This window comes from Mchenga conophoros, linkage group LG6, assembly GCF_057382185.1.
Source record: "Mchenga conophoros isolate Kocher_MC1m ecotype Shallow Benthic linkage group LG6, M_conophoros_male_GT1.1, whole genome shotgun sequence".
NCBI classification, from domain to species: domain Eukaryota; kingdom Metazoa; phylum Chordata; class Actinopteri; order Cichliformes; family Cichlidae; genus Mchenga; species Mchenga conophoros.
Genome location: NC_140531.1, coordinates 7654550 through 7677323, shown reverse-complemented (window position 1 = coordinate 7677323; position 22774 = coordinate 7654550). Strand labels below are relative to the sequence as shown.

Below are 22774 nucleotides of genomic sequence, written 5' to 3'. Positions count from 1 at the left end.
AGATTTTACATATAAATAGAAGAATTTATGTGTGTTGTGGAGCCAACAAAGAGAAGCTAATGTGGGAGAAATATGGTCTTTATTGTCACTGATGGTAATCTAGTTACTCTGTTTTTAGGGTAACCTGATAATAAGGCAGTCCATCTTAAAAGTAACAAGCAATGAACTTTGTGGAGGTTAAAAAAATCTATTATATATATTATATATCTATAAGGTACATAAGCAATAGCAGAACAATAAACAATAAATGAAACAATATCAAAACAAATGATTTTTTGATTATTTAAGGAAACAAACATAATTACCACTAATTATCACGCACTACATTCCTGACCTGCACTGAGTTCAGTAAGAGTACGAGATTAAGAGATTGCTCAAAACAAAGAGTCTCAAGAGAATTATGATGTCTGTGAATGTAGGCATCTGGCACTATGAGAATATACTGTGAACACTTAAAAAGGAGTAGTAAAAGCTGATTAACAGCATTGCTAAGTAACTGTTTCACTTTCAACAAATACGTGTGATTTGCAGCTATTACGTGATTTGAATATCACAGGAAACTGTTTGGGGTTTTTGTTTTGCTACTTTTCAAAACCAATAATTAGACAAGCAAAAGCACTTCATGCAGAGACTGGCCAGCTGTGTGGAGGCGTGAAAGTAGGCAGTATACTACTTGTCATTATCACTGTCACTTACCATGAACAAAACTGATTGCAAAATCATGAACCCTTCAAGGACAAAAAAACGTCCGCTGTTTGTACCTGCTATGCAATTCACTGTGCAGAGAGAACAAAGACGCACACACAATCGACTACTGGGATATGATCACTTTCTTTTTTTAAATCTTGCTTTTCATGTAGCCATTCAAAATGGGTAGAAACTTGTATTTCTTGGTCAGACAACATGTCACATGTCCAGGCATTTTTCAAACAAAGGCTAAATTTGATAGAATTAATAGAAAACAGAAGAACTAGCAGTTGTGGCCTTTTTAAATATTGCTTGTGGTACAGCCTTCTTATCTTCAGAGCCATAAAAAGAATTAATTAAGAAAGCAACATCAAAATCAAACATTGAATATTTCTTGATATCTTTTTCTAAGTCAAGTTAGTTCTTCTTTAGCTGACTCTACGAGCTGTAACAAAGCTCTACAATCATTCTTTAAATCATGATAAACAATCTGCTGCTCTGCTGCAGGCTCCACCGAATACATTTGCAGCTGCTTTTTTTGTAACTGTGCTCATCAGCTTACATTAGTCCTGAACCCAGAGGTGTAAGGGAACAGTTAAGAGGGTACAGCTCTAACAGCAAAAATGAGGAAAACAATTTCAGAGGTTTGAGAAAAGAACACTTGGGTTGGAGAGTACTTTGCACAACAACTATGAAGCATGAGGGCAACAACAGAGTAGAACGCAGTCAGTAATTTAGAAACAGAACGTTTTTATTTAATGACAAATACAAAAGTTGTATTGTTTAGTCTGCGGACAGCAGTTACGACACCTACATTAAGGCCCAATAGCAATTAGCAGGTTGTAAAGATGAGCTGGGCACCTAATGATGACGTCTGTATCCCAAAGTATTCTAGAGTCAAATGTGAGGACATCTGCCTATCAGCTACGGCTTGACCCAAACTTGGTCATACGTTAAGACAATGATCCCGAACACATTAGCAAATCTACAACAGAATGGCTGAAAAAACATGCAGGTGTTGTTCAACTTGACTGAAAAACTGTGCAAGGACCTTGCACAGTTTTATAAATGAGTATAAATGAGCCAAAGCTCCTTTGCAATGAACTGAGAGTCTGACAAAGTGACACAGAAAAGGATTGTGTGAAGTTATTGCTGCTAGGTGGTTTTGCAAGATGCTGAATCATTACATGTACTTAATTTTTGACAGTACTGCAAAAAGTCCTGGGACTCCACATTTTCAGATGACTGTTTGTGATTGGACTTCATTTCTGTGTTCCAGTGTGCTTGGCAAAACTGCAACTGGCTTTGGTTTTGCAGCTCTGTTCTTCACACTCTAGTGCTTGTTTCTAATATTAAGGTTCAGCCAGGGGGAAGTAAAATAATGTTTGTTACCCTCAGCAAAGAAGAAAGGAAAAAGGAAAAAAAGTGAGGAAAAAATGAAGAATACAAATCTACAGAGTTAGAGGAGAGCATTAATAAAGCAGGTGATCAATAAAAGTGCAGAGGCCAAACCAAAAGTGAGAGGGATGAAGGGATGGGGAGCAATAAGGGTGGGTGAGCGGTTTAAGCAGAAACTCTCTTAATGCAACGCCTGCAATGGCGCTAATTTGGCATTTTCATTTTTTACTACACAGTTGCAAAAAAGAGAAAAAAATCCCCCTGTTTTTGTGTTTATGTGAGTCTATAACTGTGTGGATAATGGAAACAGCGTTTTCCCTTACCCATTACCTGCTGACAGTGCATTACGCATTATTTCTCCCTGACATGGTGTAAAGCGAAAACTAATTCACAGAGACAGCAACACACACACACAGATTTACGTTCACACGCTGCAGGTACAAAGATGAGACATACTGCAATGGTAAGGAGTTTGTTTGGTGATTGAGGACGGGTGTGTTTCTCTCTCTCTCTCTGTGTGTGTGTGTGTGTGTGTGTGTGTGTGTGTGTGTGTGTGTGTGTGTGTGTGTGTGTGTGTGTATGCTGCAGGGCTTGAATAACACAGGTCTAGTAATATTAGGGGCAGCAGCAGAGAACACACAAAACTGAGGACCATGCACATACCACAGAGCAAGGGCAACCTAGAACTAACAAGGACACTGAGGATTCACAAAGACATGAGGTACAAGAAGCCATTATAGAGGGAGACAGAGAGGGTGATGGACAGGTAAAGAAGGGGGAAGATGAGAAACAAAGTGTGTGTGTGTGTGTGTGTGTTGGGGGGAGGGGGGCAAAAAAGGACAGAAAACAGTGTGACAGAAGCGAAAACAGGAAACCAGAAGTCACCCAAAGGCACTGTGGTGACTGTGGTGGAGAGTGCGCTTTAATGAAAGGTACAGAGGCAGCAAAACAGAGTGGGGAGTGGGAGAGATTAGTGGACATGACAGACGAGTGGAGGAATGACTAATTGCTGAGAGGGAAAGACAGAGCCATGCAGATGAAGCAAAACTCTTTCTCACTTTCACTCGCCGTGTCCCTCTCTTCCTCCCTCAGGGATTGACAAGCAAAGAGTCGGAAGGTTTTGCATTTCTGGTCTTAGCGGGGAACTACTCCAACTCTCCATACTGTACATATCTAGTACAGAGGGCCAGTCTACACTGCCTAACAGTTACAAGCCGTTTACCCACATGGGAAAAATAACATTGCTAAAGGACTTCTAGAAGGAGCTGGAAGCTACAACCGCACTCAACTGATGTGATCTTTTACAGATAGCCTTTAATGTGGTAAAGATGTGGTAAAAATCAAAGAAGTGCAGGTCTTATACTCTAAAGCTACAATCCTGGCACTTAACTCCGAATCAGACTGGGGACCAGTTATCTAAGATTAGGCATTTTTCTGCAAAACGGACCTCCTTTTTCTTTAGGCAAAAGGCATCTTTGGTTGATTGTGGTAATTTGGGCAACCTTTTCTACCATTTGAGTGAATTTCAGTGAAAGCTTAGGCTGGATTGCAAGAAATCAGCTCCCACTCTCACCTGAGTATAATAACCAGGTCTAACAATAGCCTCGAATCTCACAATCAGCACAATGACAAGCGAGGACCTCCAGATCAAATGTCATTTGAGAGTATTATAACTACCTTCTTTCACTGTGCAGATTAATTATCACTTATGCATAAAAAACAAAACAAAACATGGAGATTTGAAATATGTCTGATAAATGTGACTTCTATAAAGTAAACACCATCTTTTCTATTACATGGTTTGTTGCAGTCTGAGCAAAGCCTCCTCATGTGACAGTCCACTGTCGTGTGAACACGCACAGTGACTTTTCTGAATGCCTAATAAATTAAATAATGAAGCTGTTCAGTTTCTCAGAAATGAAACGGTTCGTTTGGATGAAGGTATTCAGCTAGCTGTTATCACACAGCTAACTGAATACGTTCATCCATCCTGCTCACTGCTGATATGCTGACGTTAGAACTTTAGTTTCCAACAAAAAGCAACAGTCAAATGAGCAGCAAGACTTATCTCACTCAATTAAACATGACTCACCCTGCAAACAACTTGTTTACGTGGTTTAATTCAAAGTCAGCTGTCATGTTTTTCAGTATTTTGTCTCCTCCTTTAGGGAGCGAAAGTATTACTGATTAGAACACAGTTTGCTTTGCCTTGCCACGTAAGCAGGCACAAAGCTCCTGCAGAAACTGAGTAAAACTTAAAGAGGCATAGATTTGGTGGATTTGAGAAGAATAGAGGAGAAAACAATGCCTCAGAGTCTTGGGAAAGCTGTTTACCTGAATCTCAGGACTGTCTCTGGCTCTGGAAAGGCAAAGTACAGCATTTGTGTGAATACTTTACATCTGGTTTAAATCTATAAACATGGTGCAGATTTTCAACCAGATTTATATCCACATTTTTAGAGACTTAGATGAAGAACAGTTTATCTAGTGTGTAAAGTGATATTTACAACATGGGGGTGTTTATTTCACAACAGGACCAATGTCTATTCATTCTACTCTTATTCACTTCAGGGTTGCAGGAGCCTATCCAGTCTTTTATAATGTAGGGGGGGAGGTGAGGTGCATCCAACCAATTCACACCTACAGCCAAACAGAAAGGCCACAGCCTGGATTTGAACCCTTCTTGCTTTGAGCTAAAAGTGCAAACTATAGAACCACCATGCTTTTATATTATCATTGTACATAAAACAGATAATCTCTGCATGGGATGCATTCAGTCTACTGACATTAGTGAGTGTCAGTAACAGTGCATGTATATATTTATATTACACACCCTCCATAGAAACTTAAAAAAAAAACATGACGTCAGAGCAGCTAAATAAACCCCAAGTGATTAATTATTGCAAAATTAAATTGTCCCACCACAGGAAATTAAATAACAGCAAGAAGGTAGAGTCACATTGAATTGAAAGGCCATTCAGTTTAACAAAGGCTAGGGCAGGGCAATAATTTAATATCATCATTTATCATATGCCCATAAAAATGTATGACAAAATTCTTATTTGGTTAACAACATTTGTCAGTCATAAATAGACCAGAAAGCCCCATTGTTCAGTCCATCACTCATTCAGTGGGGATAAAAGTGATGCAACTTGCCATTTAGCAGCCTAACACAGCTTACAGAGCCTGACTGCTGCTGACCTGCTTCTGCTCCCCCATCAAAAAAACAAAAAACAAAACAAAAAACTGACCTCTGAGGTCACAGCTTCCTGACTGTTGCATCCATTAAGGCGCAGGTGAATGCTAACACGCCCGACTCTTCCTCCTCTCGCATCAGCTATATGAGGCTATTACAAATCGGAAACTGAGCATACACATTCAGTTCCTTTAACTAAGATTAATTACCCGAATGGTGACTCTGACTGTAGCCTTGCTGAGTCTGCGTTAAAACAAAACACCACAAAACAAAAAATTAGAATCATTAATACTGACATGTTGGTTATTTGGGAAAGAAACTTAAAAAACAAAAGGAACTGTGTTCTCAACTTAGCTAACTATGTGTTTCAGAGGAAGAACGGACACGTTACCCAACAACAAACACACACCGTCATCTCAGAGCATTACAAATATCATTTATCTCTCCCCAGTGTTTGCATTTCAAACCCATTAAGTTGTTTTGTTTATTCTATCAAAATTTCTCTTGCTAGAAAAGTCTGACAAAGATATCTCGAAGACAGTGAAGACGTACATCAAACCAGCATTGTAGTAACATTTGTGATGTTGGTTCAACTTTTATTTTGAAATTCTTTTTAACCATGATTCAATGTCAAGAAAAGGTACTACTACTGATATATGAATTGTGGCAATTGCATCTGTATGTGAGCCTCTGCAGAGGTAACGGTCGCCATGCATGCAATATGGTTATAATAGTGTACCAAGACAAAACAAAACAATTCACTGTGAAATAGCATTTTAGTCAACTGAAATAAAAAGAAAAAAAGTCATGAAAATGCAAACAAACAACTCTGGTGTGCAATAAAATTCTGTCTTCTCAGCTGCAGAAATCTCCCAGGTGGAAACGCAGAGAAGTAAAAGCGCCGAGCTGAATGAAGTTTGGCTATTTCTTTTTGGTCGCTGGACTGTTAAAGAGTCAGTGTACATTCACAGAGCATGCGTCTCTTATCCAGACACCTGGATAACAGAAGGGGGTGGGGGTTTGCCTAAGTGCCAAACACACCGGGCATACAAAAATGACATTAGCAATATTCTATGGTAGTTATACAAGGAAACAAATATCTTTCATCAACTGTGTTTTATTTAGAAACCAAATCCTATGATGCCCCCATTTTTTTGGATTGAATACATCACACTGACTTGCATGCCAATCAGCCCACCAGCATGGCGCTACAGAAAACAAAAGCTTAGATGGAATCATTTGGCTAGAGAAAGCTCAATTAAGTTGTAAACTGTCCCAGTGAGTCACCACACTAGTTCTGGACATGAATAAAACCCCCTGGCAACGTGCTGAGAGCCATTATTCTGGTGGTGGAGGTTTTAGTTCAGCTTATAAATTTGAATAGTTGAATTCATATAAAGACAAACAGAAAATACATTAAAGTAAATATTTTTTTTAATCAAAATACAGATATGGAATATGGTTGCTTTTCACAACTGCTCCTCTGAAACCTGCCCATATTTACTTTGGGTTTAATTTCAGCTGTCATACGAACTACTACATAAGATCCAGAGCATAGTATCTTGTTTGCTTTCCTGAAACCCAGCACACCCATGACAACAGCATTTTATTTACGTCATACTATTATTAAGAGGACCTACCTGGAAGGGAGAACATGCAGACAAATTAAATCCCAAACAATCACTGGGCATTTTGCATTGAATTGTGAGCATTATGGAGATAATTGTGAACCTGTACTTGTATGGTAATACAGCTTACAGATAAGCGTGACATTGTCAAACAAATAACACATGCAATCAACCCTTTCTAGCTGTTAGTCAAATCTTATTCAGCCACTAACAGACCTCTAGGATCAGGTGTTTTCTTTGATAATTAAGTGTAGTGTCACAGTGAGATCTAAAGACCTCTTCAAGGCTTTCAAGAAAAAAAGGTTGTGGATGCATAAACATGCATTATTTGAAATTAATAATTTAAACCAGTGTCCACCAATTTCAGCAAAAGATGTCTCTAAGAATCCTTGAACACTTTAGTGCATAAGTGAGCAAAGTTGCCCTGCAACAGGGATACACTACCAGTCAAACACTTGGACACACCTTCTTATATTATGGTTTTCTTTATCATGACTATTTACATTGTAGATTCTTACAGAAGCATCAAAACTACGAATGAGCACATATGTTCCCATATGGAAAAGATATATATAAATCTTATAAAGTTTGTATCTGTCTTGTGTGAAACTTGTATGAAAAGCATACAAGAGTGAAAACAGATATAAGAAAAATTATATAATGAAACTTGTATGTTTTGGATACTTACTAAAACAATATATGAAAGTAATGAGAAAGTGGCCACTTTCATGAGTAAATCATATAAGTTTTTACTATTTCTTTTCCATATGGGTAATTATGTAGTAAACAAAAAAGTGGGAAATAAAACACGTTTTATATTTTAGATTCTTTTAAATAGCTTTGATTACTGCTTTGCACACTTTTGGCATTCTCTCAATATGTGCTGGTCGGCACCTGAAATGGTTTTCCAACGGTCCATCTCATCCCAAACCATCTCCACTGGGTTTAGGTCAGGTGACGGTGGAGGCCAGGCCATCTGGTGCAGCACTCCATCACTCTCCTTGTTATTCAAGTAGCCCTTACACAGCCTGGATGTGGCTGCAGGATGCTGTGGTAGCCATGCTGGTTCAGTGTGCCTTCAATTTTGAATAAATCCCCAACAGTGTCACCAGCAAAGCACCCCCACAGCATCACACCTCCTCTGCCATGCTTCACAGTGAGAACCATGCATGTAGAGACCATCCATTCACCTTTTCTGCATCGCACAAAGACACGGCAGGTGGACCAGAGATCTCAAATTTGGGCTCATCAGACCAAAGCACAGATTTCCACTGGTCTAATGTCCACTCTTTGTGTTTCATGGCCCAAACAAATCTCTTCTGTTTGTTGCGTTTCCTTAGTCATGGTTTCTTAGCAGCTGTTTGACCATAAAGGCCTGATTCACACAGTCTACTCTGAACAGTTGATGTAGAGATGAGTCTGCTACTGGAACTCTGTGTGGCATTTATCTGACCTTTAACCTCATTAAGAAGGCGAGAAATTCCACAAGTGAACAAGCGCACTTGTGACGTGAAAACAATTTCAGGTGACGACATCATGAAGCTCAGTGAGAGAAGGCCAAGGGTTTGCAGCGCTGTCAACAACGCAGAGGGTGGCTACTTTCAGGAATCTAAACTATAAGAGATATTTAGAGTTATTTATCAATATTTTGTTTGCTGCATAATTCCAAATATCTTTCTTCATATATTTGATGTCTTCAGAATGTATCTACAATGTAGAAAATTATAAAAATAAAGAAAAAACATGAATGAGAAGGTGTGTCCAAACTTTTGACTGGTGTGTATGTCAGAAAAAGTCTGCTGTCCACCCCAAAAAACCTGTTTGACAATTAACATACAAGCAAAGATCAAGCCTTTTGGAACAATGTTCTCCGGACAAACAAGGACAGTAGACATGTTTGAGCACAAAAAGAAAAAAAATGCATCCATCCATTTCTCATCCATTGAGAACATTTACTTGAAAGAGGGGTTGAAACCATTGTCAAACTAATATCAGGGTTGTTTCTACTCAAGTTGTTTCTCCTAAATACTTGTCCAATACTTCCCGCTAAAGCAAATATGAGGTCAATATGTGTGCACTTACACCATATAAATAAAAGTACTGGGCTACCTACATCACATCTACAGTAGCTGCTCAGACATAGAAACTGAAGCTCCAGTTCAACAACACTGTAACTTCACATGGTCTGCAACCTCATGGCAGAGTTGCAGTGGTCCTTAAACACATCCACTTTGCAATAATACCACTTTCTAAGAAATTTAATGAGCTGACTTGCCTCAACAGTGGCATCCTGCAGACTGCAAAGGTTTTACACACCTTTGGCAATGGGATGAAAACAACTGAATTCAAAGATTAAGCATTTCCCCAATTCTTGTATCCATATAATGTACTTTTACCACTGTAGACGACTACAGCCATGGAATCTTTTGTTCATCATCCATACGAACTGTTTTGAAGCGGATGAGATGTTTATTGGTTGAAATACGTATGACCTTTCTATCTGGTTTGGGAACAGCACCAAGCAGGACAGACAAGATCTGCAAAGGGTGGTGCGCTCAGCCGAACGCATCATTCAATCAGAGCTCCCTGACCTGCTGTCCATCTACACCAAGCGGTGCAAGTCCAAAGCCAGGAAGATTATGATGGATCTCTCCCATCCCAACAATGGACTCTTCTCACTGTTGAGGTCTGGGAAGCGCTTCTGCTCCCTTAAGGCCAAAACAGAGAGAATGAGGAGGAGCTTCTTCCCCCAGGCTATTCGGGGCCTGAACCAGGTGTAGGACTGGACTCTCCCAAACACGTCACTATAAGGCTGGACTCTCACACACGTCACCACACGCACCACCACACATTTCCTATAATCCTATAATCCTATAATTTATAATCCTTATCTTTATAATCTCTTCTGCTATTTGCACATTCTTTACTGTAAATTCCTAAGTTAATTTGTAAATTTTTGTAGTAAACTGTAAATTGTAAATATTGTAAAACTTTTCTTCTGTCATTTAATGGTCAGGCATTGTACAGCTACAAGCATTTCACCCCCGTGTCATACTGTGTATGGTTGTGTGTGTGTGACAAATAAAATTTGAATTTGAATTTGAATTTGAATTTGAATACACCAGTTCATATTTTGTACATTCTTGTTTATCTTCGTTTACTGCATAAACTGCATATTCATTATGTGGTGTGTTACCAATGTTGCCTTTTCTGCCTGGCCAGCTTCTGTTTATTGTTACTTTAATTTGACAGCAACAGACTCTAACATCACCCCAGTTTTGTCTAATGGTAATAAAGCAATAAAGCTCCATTCAGTTAAATAAAACTGACAGACAGACAGATGGAAAACACTGAGATGGACTGATAGCTAAAGAGACAGAGGGTCAAGCAGACATGACCCAGAAGCAACAGGCAGGTGTGCAGGTGTGGCATTAGATCTGGTAAACAAGAATGCAAAAATCACACATTCACACATCTGTCAGAATCCATTTCATTACTACAAAAACAACTTCCATATCTGTGAGCGCTGAGAAGCCCTGCTCTGTGTGAATGTTCAATAACACTTAAATCTGATTATGTTACTCTGATGTAAAGTTTGAGCCAACACATGCCAAAATAGTAAGGAAAAGCAGAGAAGAGGGACTATGTTTGGCTACAGTAGTACTTTGGAGTGATCCGAAAGTAGAGATTTTACATAACTCACTCAAGCGGAAGCAGATTTGACTCAGTATGTTCAATAATAGCCTGGAAAGAAAAAGTCAATGTCTATCATGAGCTCGACTCCTTTAGATAGAGGACTGAGGAATCTGTAGGTTGTAATTTTTTTCTTCAGCATCAGTAAGTGAGCTGTTTGTTCTCCGTATATTGCTGCGAAAGGCTTCCAGCCCCTTCTGGTGCTTTGTTTGTGTGAAATCTTGAAATAATAATAATAATGGATTGCATTTATATAGCACTTTTTGGGGCCCTCAAAGCGCTGTACAATTCCACACACTGGTGGAGGCAGCTACAGTTGTAGCCACTGCTGCCCTGGGGCAGACTGACAGAAGTGAGGCTGCCATATTGCGCCATCGGCCCCTCTGGCTATCACCAGTAGGCGGTAGGTGAAGTGTCTTGCCCAAGGACACAACGACCGAGACTGTCCGAGCCGGAGTTTTTCCTTCCCACTGTCGCCAAAGTGCTTGCTCATAGGGGGTCATATGATTGTTGGGTTTTTCTCTGTATGTATTATTGTGGGGTCTACCTTACAATATAAAGCACCTTGAGGCGAATGTTGTTGTGATTTGGCGCTGTATAAATAAAACTGAATTAAATTGAATTGACTTGAATTAGTGTTTACTCTGTCATGAGCAGCTTACCCATAAAACAGGCTTTATTAAGTACGATCCATGGAACTCAGAAGCAATGAAAAATGCAAGGGTGTCAGCCACAGCGGACTGTAAATAAACTGCTTTCCCTCCTCTGTGTGTCTTTTATCAACAGTGAGTGAGCAAAAGGCAAACAGTTATTATTGCAGTGAGATGAAGATGCTCCCGGGCCGGTGCAGCTCTCCTCGCTGCCCTCCTTTGAGCCTTGTCTGCCAATCACTTGTCATATCTCATGTGGGACTCTGACAGACATCTGCAGGTTGGATTTTAGCCAAAAGTGGTGGAGTGATTGTGAGGAGAGAAAAAAAAACATGGAATCTTTCACACCTATATCTTTTTATGATTTGAAAATTATCTTAGTACATTTTGATATTATTACCCTTATGCTTAAAAATTTGCTCAGTAGTCTTTAAAAGCTGGTCCTGATTTCTTTTAACTCACACTGCAGTGTCTCACACAGAATCTAAACAAAGGGAAGCATTGTTCTGTGTGAAGGATATATTCAATCTTAGTTTTTTAATACTATATGAAGCTTTATTTGGAAAATATTACTGACATAATTTGAATCTAATTTTAGATGCTGTCATTTCACCAAATTACTTATGTGTAAGGAGATATGCTTGACATATAGAAGTCAATAAATCAAAAAATACACGCAGAAACCTTCCAAAGGCTGAACTGTCACTTAATAATTTACATGAAATTTTAACACTGTAGGCTATTAATCACTCAGCCCACATTTTCAGCAATTACTATTCATTGTTCAGTTAAATGAAACATTCTCCAATTAAAACATGGAACAGAAACAAACTCGTCCAAACAGGGCAGATTTTATACTATTCTAATTAATTTATGCTAATTAATATTCTAGATTTCGGTATAATTGAAATATGTCAACTTTCATTTAAGATGTTTTTTTGTTCTGGCAAGTGATGCGTGAACTTAATCACACGCATCATTTACTCGATGTTTAAAGTGACCTGATTTTCCCGGAATCAAAATGTTTTGTTAATGTCCACCCTGAGTTAATGCAGCTGTTCAGCGCGAGTGTAAAGCGGCTGACCTACCTGTCAGGTGCTCTGCTCTCCAGGGAATACTAAACCTGCGGACTTCTGGGACTCCAGACCCTCCCACCGGGTGTCCGGTGGTCCCGACCTGTTCACCTCTCGGGCGGAGGCGGCTGGAAACCAGTCGGCGGTGCTGGGAGCGGTGGACCGGGGGAAAAGAAGCAGTAACGTATCCACCAACGGAGGGGAGGAAAACTCCATGTTCACATCCAGAACATCCCGACTAAAGTGACGTCCGCCGGGCAGTGAAAGTCAGTGCAACGCGCACTAAAGAGCCCAGATGCGATAATGTTGTTTGAGGACGAACAGTCACCAGGGAAACTGGAGAGCTATGGAGGATATGTTTTTCCAGTCAGTTGTGGTCTGCTCTTCTTAAAAGGACGTTTCGGTCAGTGGGTTGATGCTCCTCATCCACTACTCCCCCCCCTTCTCTCTCTCTGTCCTCTCTCCTACTATTCAGATCGACTTCATTTATAGGTTGTAGTGTTTTGACGCACTGAGCATGGCTATAATAGCCTGTGATCTGTAAGTACAGACACTTTATTTGTCTTGCATGATCTTCAAATCTGATTGACTTTTACTTATTTTTTTATTTTAATTTGTCTATTTAAATTAAATTACTTTTTTATTGTATTTTTTTCTAACCAGGACTGTCGTTGTGTAATTTGATGTTATAAATTCTTTCATTTTCTTCATCCACACTCTTCAGACTATCCCCTTGATGCTCTGATCGAGGTGTTTATGTAATTCCCCCATCAGCTTTTTCTCATATTTGCTTTGCTGAGAGTCGAAGCAGATAGAGTATCTGTGCACAGGGCTGTACATGGTTAAAACCTATGAGGAACTGGCTTTATTTCATTTTATGATTGTTTATGATTATAGGCTATAAAGATACAAATTTCAGATATATGAAAACTATTATTTGCCATGTTAGATTATTTCACCTCTGTCTCTATTTTTATGTTTTATGGTCCATTCCCCAGTGTGTCTCCTTAAAATAGAGACAACGGAGATCACAAAGGAGATCATTTTCAGGCAGATTTATAGGTTAAAGCTACAGGACCTATGTTGACTTAGTTTCTCTTTTTTTAGAATTCGGTGTCAAACTGTGCTGCACATGGAAAACCCGTGCCATTGCACCGGTAACACTGTGCAGCCTACCATTTGAGTTTTCTGTGCATGCTTGCCCCCCGAGTCTTGGCATTATTCCATGCACAAAGAGTGAGTGCGTGACAGGCTGGTGACGCAGAATACCAACTCAGCATCTTCTCACCCACTGTGCTGGTGTTCCCATCTAACAGCCATAAATGCAGTTTAACCTCATTTGAGGACGCAGAAAGCTGCCAGAGTAACAGAGACTCGGTGGGGTTTCAATGAGCTTTACACGCGTTAACACACATGCACTTTAATGCCTGATCACAGCTCACATGGGCTGTGGTACAGAGACTGCTGCACTATAGAATCTGCAAAGGATGCGATCTAATACAGTAAATAAATATATACCGGGCAAATAGGGACACAGTCTGACAGCCAGGGGTAAAACTCCAGGTTGGAATGTTAGAATTACCCTTACAATAAAAATTTTAGTCTTTGATGGCTTCATAGTACTTAACTTTATCACCCCATGTTATCACTGTAATCATATCATTCAACATATGAAAATAATGACCAATTTTAAATGTAGCCCCTCATTACGTGTCATTAAGAGAGTGTGCACTGTTCAAACTTCATAATCTTTCTTATTTATTGGTTTATATACAGTCGTAAACTGTTGATAAATTTTAACCATTATCCCATTTGAAAATCAAGTCTTTAACCTTGTTAACATGTCAGTATTATCTTTTATGTGCTGGAAGACGTATCAGTGACGTATGGAGTCTATGTCTTGGCTCAGCATGGCACGTTGGAACTGCAGCATGCAAATGACGGGCTCAAAAACCACATTCAGTTGGGACTTGTCAACATGCAGCAGCAGCACATAATTAACTGGCTCATACTGTAGTCAAACATAAGACACTTTACCATCTCTTGCCTGCTGCATTTTGCTGTCACTCACAGCAAGTGCAGAAAAACTGCACTTGCTGTGCAGTTTCAAAAATGATCACATTTTTTGCTTAGCTGTAACAGCTGCATCCATGCGTTGTTCAGCATATTCCAGGTAGTGCTAATATTTCAACAAAATTCACAAAAATTTTCTCTTCACTCTATTTGTTTTACCAGCAACCTCTCTGTGTTCAGGACAAATTAAGCACTGGGTTTTCTTCAGCTGATTAAGGAAATACTTACTTTGGCAGAGCGGACTGGTTCCACATCTCCCTATAATCGTTAAAATTTGCCCTTCAGTAACAGAGAAAAGAAATGCAGGCAAAGTATATTCAAGTAATAACTTCAGAGCTGTTTATAATTTTGGAAGTCATCCAATCTTTTCCCTGCAATTTACTTCACATTCTTCATTCTTGAAAGCAAACAGTTATTGGAAATGACCTGCTTTATGACACAGGTTTCTAAGGTGGAATGCAGGATTAGCCCATGTCTTCCTGTGTTTGTCAGGGGAATAGCTGCTTAACTAAGCAGAAGAAAGGGTAATGTACTGACTCACTGATATAAAAGCAGTCCAGCAGGACATGCAGAAATTTTAATATCATCAACACGTCATTTTATGGACTATGTTTTATCCTTATGATAATAATAGTGAGACAATTTTTTTTGCAGTGGTAAAAAAAAAATCAGGGTAGGCCATCTTCCACTTTTTGTGCATCATTAAAAAATATAGTGATTATTCTGTTATTTGATCTTTAAATCATTTTAGGGAAAATGCCAAATATTTAACTATTTCATGTATAAAGTTACTGTGAATTTAATAACACTCACCTAAACTTGTGTTATTATTTCATCAGAGATTTATTCATTTGTGATGCCACTGTGCCCTCTAGTGTTAGACACACACCTGTCCAGCAGTCTTTTTACAGTCCTCGGATCAGATGAGGCAGAGCAAAACAGTGAGATTAGATTTAATTACAGTTGCCTCCAGCCAGTCATCCAATGAACTTAAGATCTCCATTCAGTTAAGTGTGGCAGTTTTCAATATCCAAATTATGCAGCCCATTGATCGGGCGCTGACGATAACTGCTAACTCAGCCAAATTCAATATCCTCCCCATGGATCACAAACAACTGGAGCAGATGGAAAGGAAAAACTACAAAACTGGCTTCTTTAAGGGCTTCAAAAACAATTCAGTTAGCAGTTTGACTCAGGACAGAATCAGGGGAAAATCCAATGGATTCTGCTGTAAATGTGGCAGCAAGCCAAGCAGCTCAAGTGCCCACTTGGCATGGCTGTGGTGGAACCAGGCCTGGGGGGACATGAGTTATAAGCCACTAAATCAGTCTCACATCCAGCTGACTCTCCAGCTTCTTGTCTGTCATCAGCACACAAAGTGTAGGTGTCTGCATGAGTTGTGCTCAGTGCCCTTGCTGAATGAGACACTGGAGAAGCAAAGACTAAAGGGTGAGTGTGTGTTTGTGTGGCGGCGATTACTGCTCCTCAACAAAGAAGGAAAAGTGTACAATCAGAAACGGAAAACTTTGAAGTATACTCTGAGGTAATGTAAAAGATCTTTATAAGCTGTGGACTGTTTTAACTAGTGCATCTAAACTGTGGAGAGTAGAGTTAATGTAGGAGATTTGTGGATCACCAGAGGAAGAAAACTGAGTTGAACAAGAAGCACACAGATGGTGCAAACCTCGACCAAGGCAGCTCACTCTCAGGGCAGCATTTAAGTATAAGTATCTTTACTCTTTTAAAACCTTATTTAACAAGTTTATAGTGCAGTAAATGATGTTTACTTCAAATATACAATCATTATGTAGCAGTGGGTAATGGATAAAAGGTATTGATTTGTAAAGAAGTGGACATGAATAACTTGAGCTTATTATTTAATGGTACTTAAGTATATTTCTAACTAACTAGGAAATACTTTTTTAAAGATGTAACACATTTTGGGGTGAACTTGAAAGAAAGGCAGATGTGAAATGTAAAAGTGAGATCAGAAGTCAAATCTGACATGATATTTAGATGCAAACTGTAATGTGATATTTAGAATCTCCATATATCATTCCGTATATGCATAAATGTTGTCAGTACAAACAATGTCAGTAAGAAACATAGTGTTAAACAGCTCTATATAGCATTATTATCAGTTTGAGATTCAGATAAATCTACGGACATAGATGGAGAGGTCAAAGGTCAGTTGTGACATGATATTTTAAATCTTTATATGGTACTTTTATATGTTGACACACCACACAAGAATCTACATTCTGAATTATAAGGCTGTTTGTCCATTTTTGACCAATAAATCATCAAAATCTTAATGAATTGTTAACATGACCTGACTCCACAGCCCTACAAAGCTTGATCAGAATTCCTTCAAAAGATTTCAAGCTATGATATTTACAGATAGAATGACATGGAAGCAAATGCTGTCAAGAACATAACCAAGGTAACAAACGAACACATATATATTCTCCTGCATATATATGCAGGAGAATACCTTTGGGTTGTCTGCCTTATTAATAGTAATGTGATAGGTCTTGAGAGGCTCGGGGGAGTTTTTTTCCAGTTTATGAAGGACTGATTAGAATTTTATGGTCCAATAGTTCAAAAATCAAGATCACTTTCACCACCTTCAGAAAATATATTTTTGGCAATAATTTAAAAAATGAATGCAGCCTTAATACCATTACCACATTTTTTGGTAATTGTTCAACACCATACCTCATAAAGAGAATTGTGAGCATACTTCTTTGGTCACACACGTCTGTACGTGTATATTACATAAGACTTGGGTGCAAATGCATTTGCTGGTGGGAGGAATATAACTGTTCCATGAATTCCAGTTTTTAATATAATTGTATGAGTGCTAAAATGTAGTAATCTACCTTACTATTTTCAGTTTCATTTTTATTTGTCCTATGTAAGTTAACATTGGGTCAACATTATAATGAAATGTGTATGACAAGACAAAACAAGTCACTCAGCATCTAAAAATGTCACCAGATAAATAGCAATGTAAGTTTAAAAACCATGAAAAAAGCATAGAAAAATAAAATTTTAAAAAGTCCTTATGTGTTGGGTGACTATGATACTTGATAATGCTGTGGGCCTCACGCTCACTCGGCTGGAGATAAATGCCCGTAATGGCTACATCACTTGCCAGTGATGTTGTCTGCCACCTGCACCACTCTGCAGTGATTTCTGACTGTTGGCAAATCAACTCCCATACCAACCTGTCACACAGGCCTTCAACAGGCTCTCGATAGTGCTCCTGTAGAAGGTTGAGGAAATATTGGGGGTTCATACCAAACTTCCTAAGCCTCCTTAGAAAGTTTAAACAACGACATGCTTTTCTGACCACAGTGTCTGTAAAGGTTCCAGGAGAGACCCCTGGTAGTGTTCATGTCAAGGAACTTGAAGTTGCTGACCCTTTCAACCTTAACACCTCTGATGTTTGGAAGCAATTTCAGAGCAATGATGGTGATGAATGCAGAGCTGTAATCAGTGAAGAGCATTCTTATATACGTATTCCCCTTGTTCAGATGGGTGAGCACAGTGTATATTGCCAACACGATGGCATGGTTGATGGGTCTGTTTTTTTGGTAAGGCAAATTGAAGAGGGTCCAACATGTCAGGGATGGAAGAGCAGACATGTTCTTCGTGTTGTCTGGTGCAGGATGGTAGTCCTTAAGACATGAATCCACCGGTTTCTTGGAGACAGGAGTGATGGTGGATTCCTTGAAGTATCTGGGGACCAACAACAGCTTAAGGATGGGTTTTAGAACTTATTGATGATGGTTAGACTTTTGGTTAAGAGGGCTGAGAGTTCAGAAAGGCATGCAAACAAACACTTGTGTACCTGACAAGTTTAAAGCAGATGCGGTTAGCAGTTGTGGAAAGGGTGAGAGACATGCAGATCCAAGAATGTTGACTCTGTTCAGACAGATTTAGTTTTGGGTGAAGCGTTTGTATCTCCCACTGGAAACTCTACATCCAAACGTACAGAATTAACTTTCTGGGATTTGCATACCTGGTTAATTAAGCACGCATCAAAACACTGACATACAGTAACATCCAAGTATTCGCAGGAGGATTCAGTAGGACTTAGTGTAATTCACTATGATGGTGAAGCTTTGTGGAATAAACCAAACTGTAAATAGGGGAGAGATTAACTTGATAGGAGGTGTCAAAGTCTGTTATTTATTTTGTGACCTGTCAAATGTACCCGAGCGTCACAAAAATGAGATGTTAAAATATTTATTTAAGGCCAAGTAAACAATTTAAATGTCATATAAGCAAATCCTTAACACTTTTCCTCCAGAGTAATAAAAGCCAGCAGATCCTTTTAAAACCGTACAACTTTATTGACAACATCAGTTCATGAACAAGCAAAAGACTTAGAAAAGGTTATAAACAGAAAAAACAGAGAAACCAAGATATTTACCAACCCAAGATATAACAGAAGTCCAAGATATTTTATCTTTCTATCTTGACGTAGAGCTGTCCTTGCTGTCTACCTCTCCTGCTCGTCTGTTTTCTCTCTATTACATTATGCTCTTCTTCGTCTCTGTTTATGCTCATAGATGGCCGGGGGATTCAGTCAGATGTGCCGTCACCCACTCCTGCATCCACAATTAACTTCTGCTCTCTCCTGAGATTGGCCCTTGGTTACCATGGCGGTGACATTGGCTGTGGGTTCTGGAGGTAGGACATCACAACTGCTGAGATGGACAGCCTGAAGACAGCACAGAAAATGGGCTCAAACCATCATGAAAACTGTGAAATTTGGGTTTTTAAAGGCATGTTAAAATTTTGCTTTGTAGCACCTTTTTCTGCAAAGGGGAGCTCTTTAAAATGACTCATTGTTACACTGCTTACAAAACAAAAACACACTCCTTGTTGCTTTTAATTGTATTATTTTGCTGAATACTTTGGGTATTATGAAATACTGCAGTTGAGCACAGCTAAGAGTAGAATTTGTGCCTGAACCTTTTGAAGCTTCTATGGCATAAATTCACCCACAAACGTGGGACCATTTTCATCTGATAACCTCAATGTCATATTTGCTCTCCACTGTCCATTTATCCTGCATAGCCACTTTCCGTTGTTTAATAACACAAGGATACCAGTGTCCTAAATTTGGCCTTGAACCAGCTTCTACACACACAAGGCTGGTGCCTTTAACTCGTCGTCCGACATTATTTGCCGAGCCAAACATTTTGCATTACTAATCTTTGAGTGCATTAGGTTCATTTTTAATACGACGTCATTCAGACAATGGACAAGGTTTTCCTCATTGCAAATCTGTCTGTGAAGCCTGGACAGGTGCCCTACTGTAGTGCTCTTTATAGGCGAACATACCACCTAGAGGGGTCTGTGACGGCTGCACTTACAGCCACACAGTGGTAATACCCACCATGTTAGTGTAGAGGCTTATTAGTAACATTGCATTCACATTTCTTTCTTTAAATATAGGAATTAATTTACAGGACAATAAATAACTGGTTTTGGTTTAGAGTTAATTCACATATCCACATAACACTGCATTCTAAAATAAGTGCGCACATTTTAGTTTACACTGTTATGTATGATTAATTTTTTGTTTTCTGAGTTACCTTAGTTGCAGCTGTTCCAGTCCCTTGATTAAGGAGCCAAGAGGTGGAAAAGGGGCGGAGCGAGCTTTAAAGGAAGACTACAAATTGGTTCACGCCATAACTCAGGACCAGGGGGGGGATTGGAGTTCATTATGTTTGGTTTTGTTAGGTTTTGTGTGTTTTTACCCCTTCTCCTGTTTTTGTGGGCTGATCAGCCACTATTTAAGTTTCCCCTTTGTCTCGTTAAGTTAGGTCAGTTTGTTTGAGTTATCAGTTGTGTTGTCAACTTTGAGTAGAGTTTTGTTATTTTGACCTCTTTTATGGGCCCAAGATTTTGATTCTTTTTGCATGAGTTAACCAATTACGTTTTTTGGGTTAAATAAAAAAAATCATTTTTTTGGACTTTAACCTGTGGCTAAGTTTCCTTCACTGCTCAGTCCATCACAGGTCACACATTTAAAAGCTTTTGGACATTAAAGCTGGCTTGTCTGGACTTGCAGTTGCAGCAAGACAATAGGTCTAAACTCCAATTTCAAAAATGCAAAATCCTCTCCTATAATCTAAACATTTGTTCATTTTACTTGCCATTATAACTAAGAACTAACAAAAATAGTTTAAGTTTGTTCCAGTTCGAGCCAAAAAATTTTACTTTTATATCAAATGCCTTCAACATCGATAAATATTAAACAATCTACGAAGGACTGCCACACATGCATTGCGTAGTGTGTTTATAGTGCATCCACAGATGGGATGGTACACTCACATGAAGCTGCTCATCATCTGTTTGGTGTCTTCTGAGCTTCGGGAGTTTGCAAAGCTGATGAACGAGCAGTAGACTGCAATCCATGCGCACCACTTAAGCTGAAACACAAACACATGAGTCAGCTTTAGACTGTCTTTATGTTCTGACGAGCTTATTAGCTTTTTCACCTTTTTAAAAAAAAAAAAAAAAGGTGAAAAAGTTGCAAGGCTGAAATCTGCTAAAGAAATAGAGGGGCATCTAACAGCACAGCTCCTAAATTGCTCTTAACTGGTACATGAAGTACATGAGGAACAATTATGTGGTCTGGAAGTGCTCGTATCACAGAAAGCATACAGAGATGCTTAACACAGCATAACCCGTGTGGGGGTTATGCTGTGTTGAGCATCTGTTATCCCATTTGGACAGAGGTCCAAATAGGATAACAGCATTCCAGGAAAAATCTAGTCTGAAGCCAAGGGTGGTCCTGAAATCTGTTTTCAAACAAGCCTCTAAATCACTAAATCCTTAGTTACAGTATTGAGTAGAGAATGGAACAGAAAGAACATGAATCACATGGGCTCAAAATAAGACCACAGGTTTTATATACTGAGGAGCTGGAAGAGAGTAAAGTGTGTTTAATGCCTGCTCCAACTGATTCAGAAAGCTGCATTCTCACACAGGGATCCTTTGAGTAATGTGTACAAAAGTTCAGAGCTTAAGTGCAAATGTGAAAACAGCAAGAGAGTACATTTTTAGGTGTTGCCACTGTTTGTACACCATCTTTAAAAACACCAAATGCAATAATTCCCAGCATTTGCCTAAAATTTAAGATGCTCTTTCTAAAATTTTTGACTTGAATCAAAAATGAGTAAAAATGACCCGTTGGTGATTGAAAGAAAGTCAGTTATAAAAATGTTCTCCTTGGACCTTGAATGAATGACTTCAGCTCTATCGTCTTTTTTCCCCCCCACTCATCGTGTCCTTTGTGGTCACGTCAATAGCTGCTGTTCATCCTTTCATCTAAAAAGGCAGGTTTACTTTTAATCTTCTAAATGGAATGAATGGGACTAAGGTCTATCCTTCCTGGGCAACACATGTTTATGTGGACACACAAACATGCAGAGAACAAAGGAGATGGAAGTCAGAGTTTTGGTGTGAGGAGGGCTGTGTGTGTGTGTAGGTCACCTTGAGCATAAGTCCACACATGCTGAAGATCATGCCGAGCAGGTTCATGTAGTCAGGCGTGGGGTCCTCCAGTGTCGGGTTGGTCTCTGTGCTGGGAGGTTTGTACCTGTCACAACACAAACGTATTTTAACCAAAGACAACTAAAAGGGAAACTTACTGTTTCTTGGTCACTGTTAAAATCTCTGGTCTTAAGTTTATATAAATAAACACACATTTTACAAGTTATTGCCTAATTTATTGGTACTGGTTGTTTTTGATTTGCAGCTGTTAACATTTTCCCTACAACAACCTCTTAGTTAACCATTGTACATCTTTATGAAAACTGCTACTGACTGACAGCTAACTCAAAAGAGACCCATTGACAATCACAATGGTAAATAACGGTTAAACCAAAATGGGAACAGGTTGGGTTAGTCACGACGATTTTGTGTCATGGAAAAAATTAAACAACCAAGAGCAGTATATATTAAGTCCTACAGCTAATTCGCCCAGTTAATCCTTTCAGGCTTCACTCATTATAAATGATATAGGTTAGCTAGCTGTTAGCTCTATTCTATAACGTAGAAACTTGTTTACTGATTTAAACGCCCACCTTAAGATTTTATTTTGCCTCCTCGGGTCTGCCATATTGTTGGATGACATAGTATGTTTCAAGGTGTTCCTACTGTAAGCAAATGAAAATAAGTTTAAACACCGAAAACCGACAGACAGCTGACCAGCCACTTCAGGAAAAGCGTCGACAGAGAGAGTCGTTTCCGGTGTATTTAACAATAAAAGCTTAACCCAATCCATAGGCCAATATCAAAGCGGTAAATGCTATTTGAGCTTTTATTTTGACGGGAATAAGTGTTCCCATG

The 22774-nt window shown here is 39.1% G+C and overlaps 1 protein-coding gene across 1 annotated transcript; it reads right to left on the bottom strand.

Moving 5' to 3' along the window:
* Positions 1-18738: 18738 nt before the first annotated feature.
* Positions 18739-22681, bottom strand: wdr83os (WD repeat domain 83 opposite strand). The gene is made up of 4 exons (XM_085276048.1): positions 22510-22681; positions 21917-22022; positions 20753-20850; positions 18739-19130 (listed from the first exon to the last, which is right to left on the bottom strand). Exons 1-4 carry the CDS (start codon positions 22557-22559, stop codon positions 19064-19066), a joined length of 321 nt encoding a protein of 106 aa, XP_085132174.1. The 5' UTR covers positions 22560-22681; the 3' UTR covers positions 18739-19063.
* Between the last annotated feature and the right edge of the window lie 93 nt (positions 22682-22774).

Excerpts from the sequence above, each read along its gene's own strand:
- wdr83os (XM_085276048.1), bottom strand. The coding sequence starts at position 22,559 with ATGTCATCCAACAATATGGCAGACCCGAGGAGGCAAAATAAAATCTTA. Across the intron at positions 22,023-22,509 it reads AGGCAAAATAAAATCTTAAG|GTACAAACCTCCCAGCACAG; the intron begins GTGGGCGTTTAA and ends GTGTTGTGACAG. Across the intron at positions 20,851-21,916 it reads TGTGTGGACTTATGCTCAAG|CTTAAGTGGTGCGCATGGAT; the intron begins GTGACCTACACA and ends TTTGTGTTTCAG.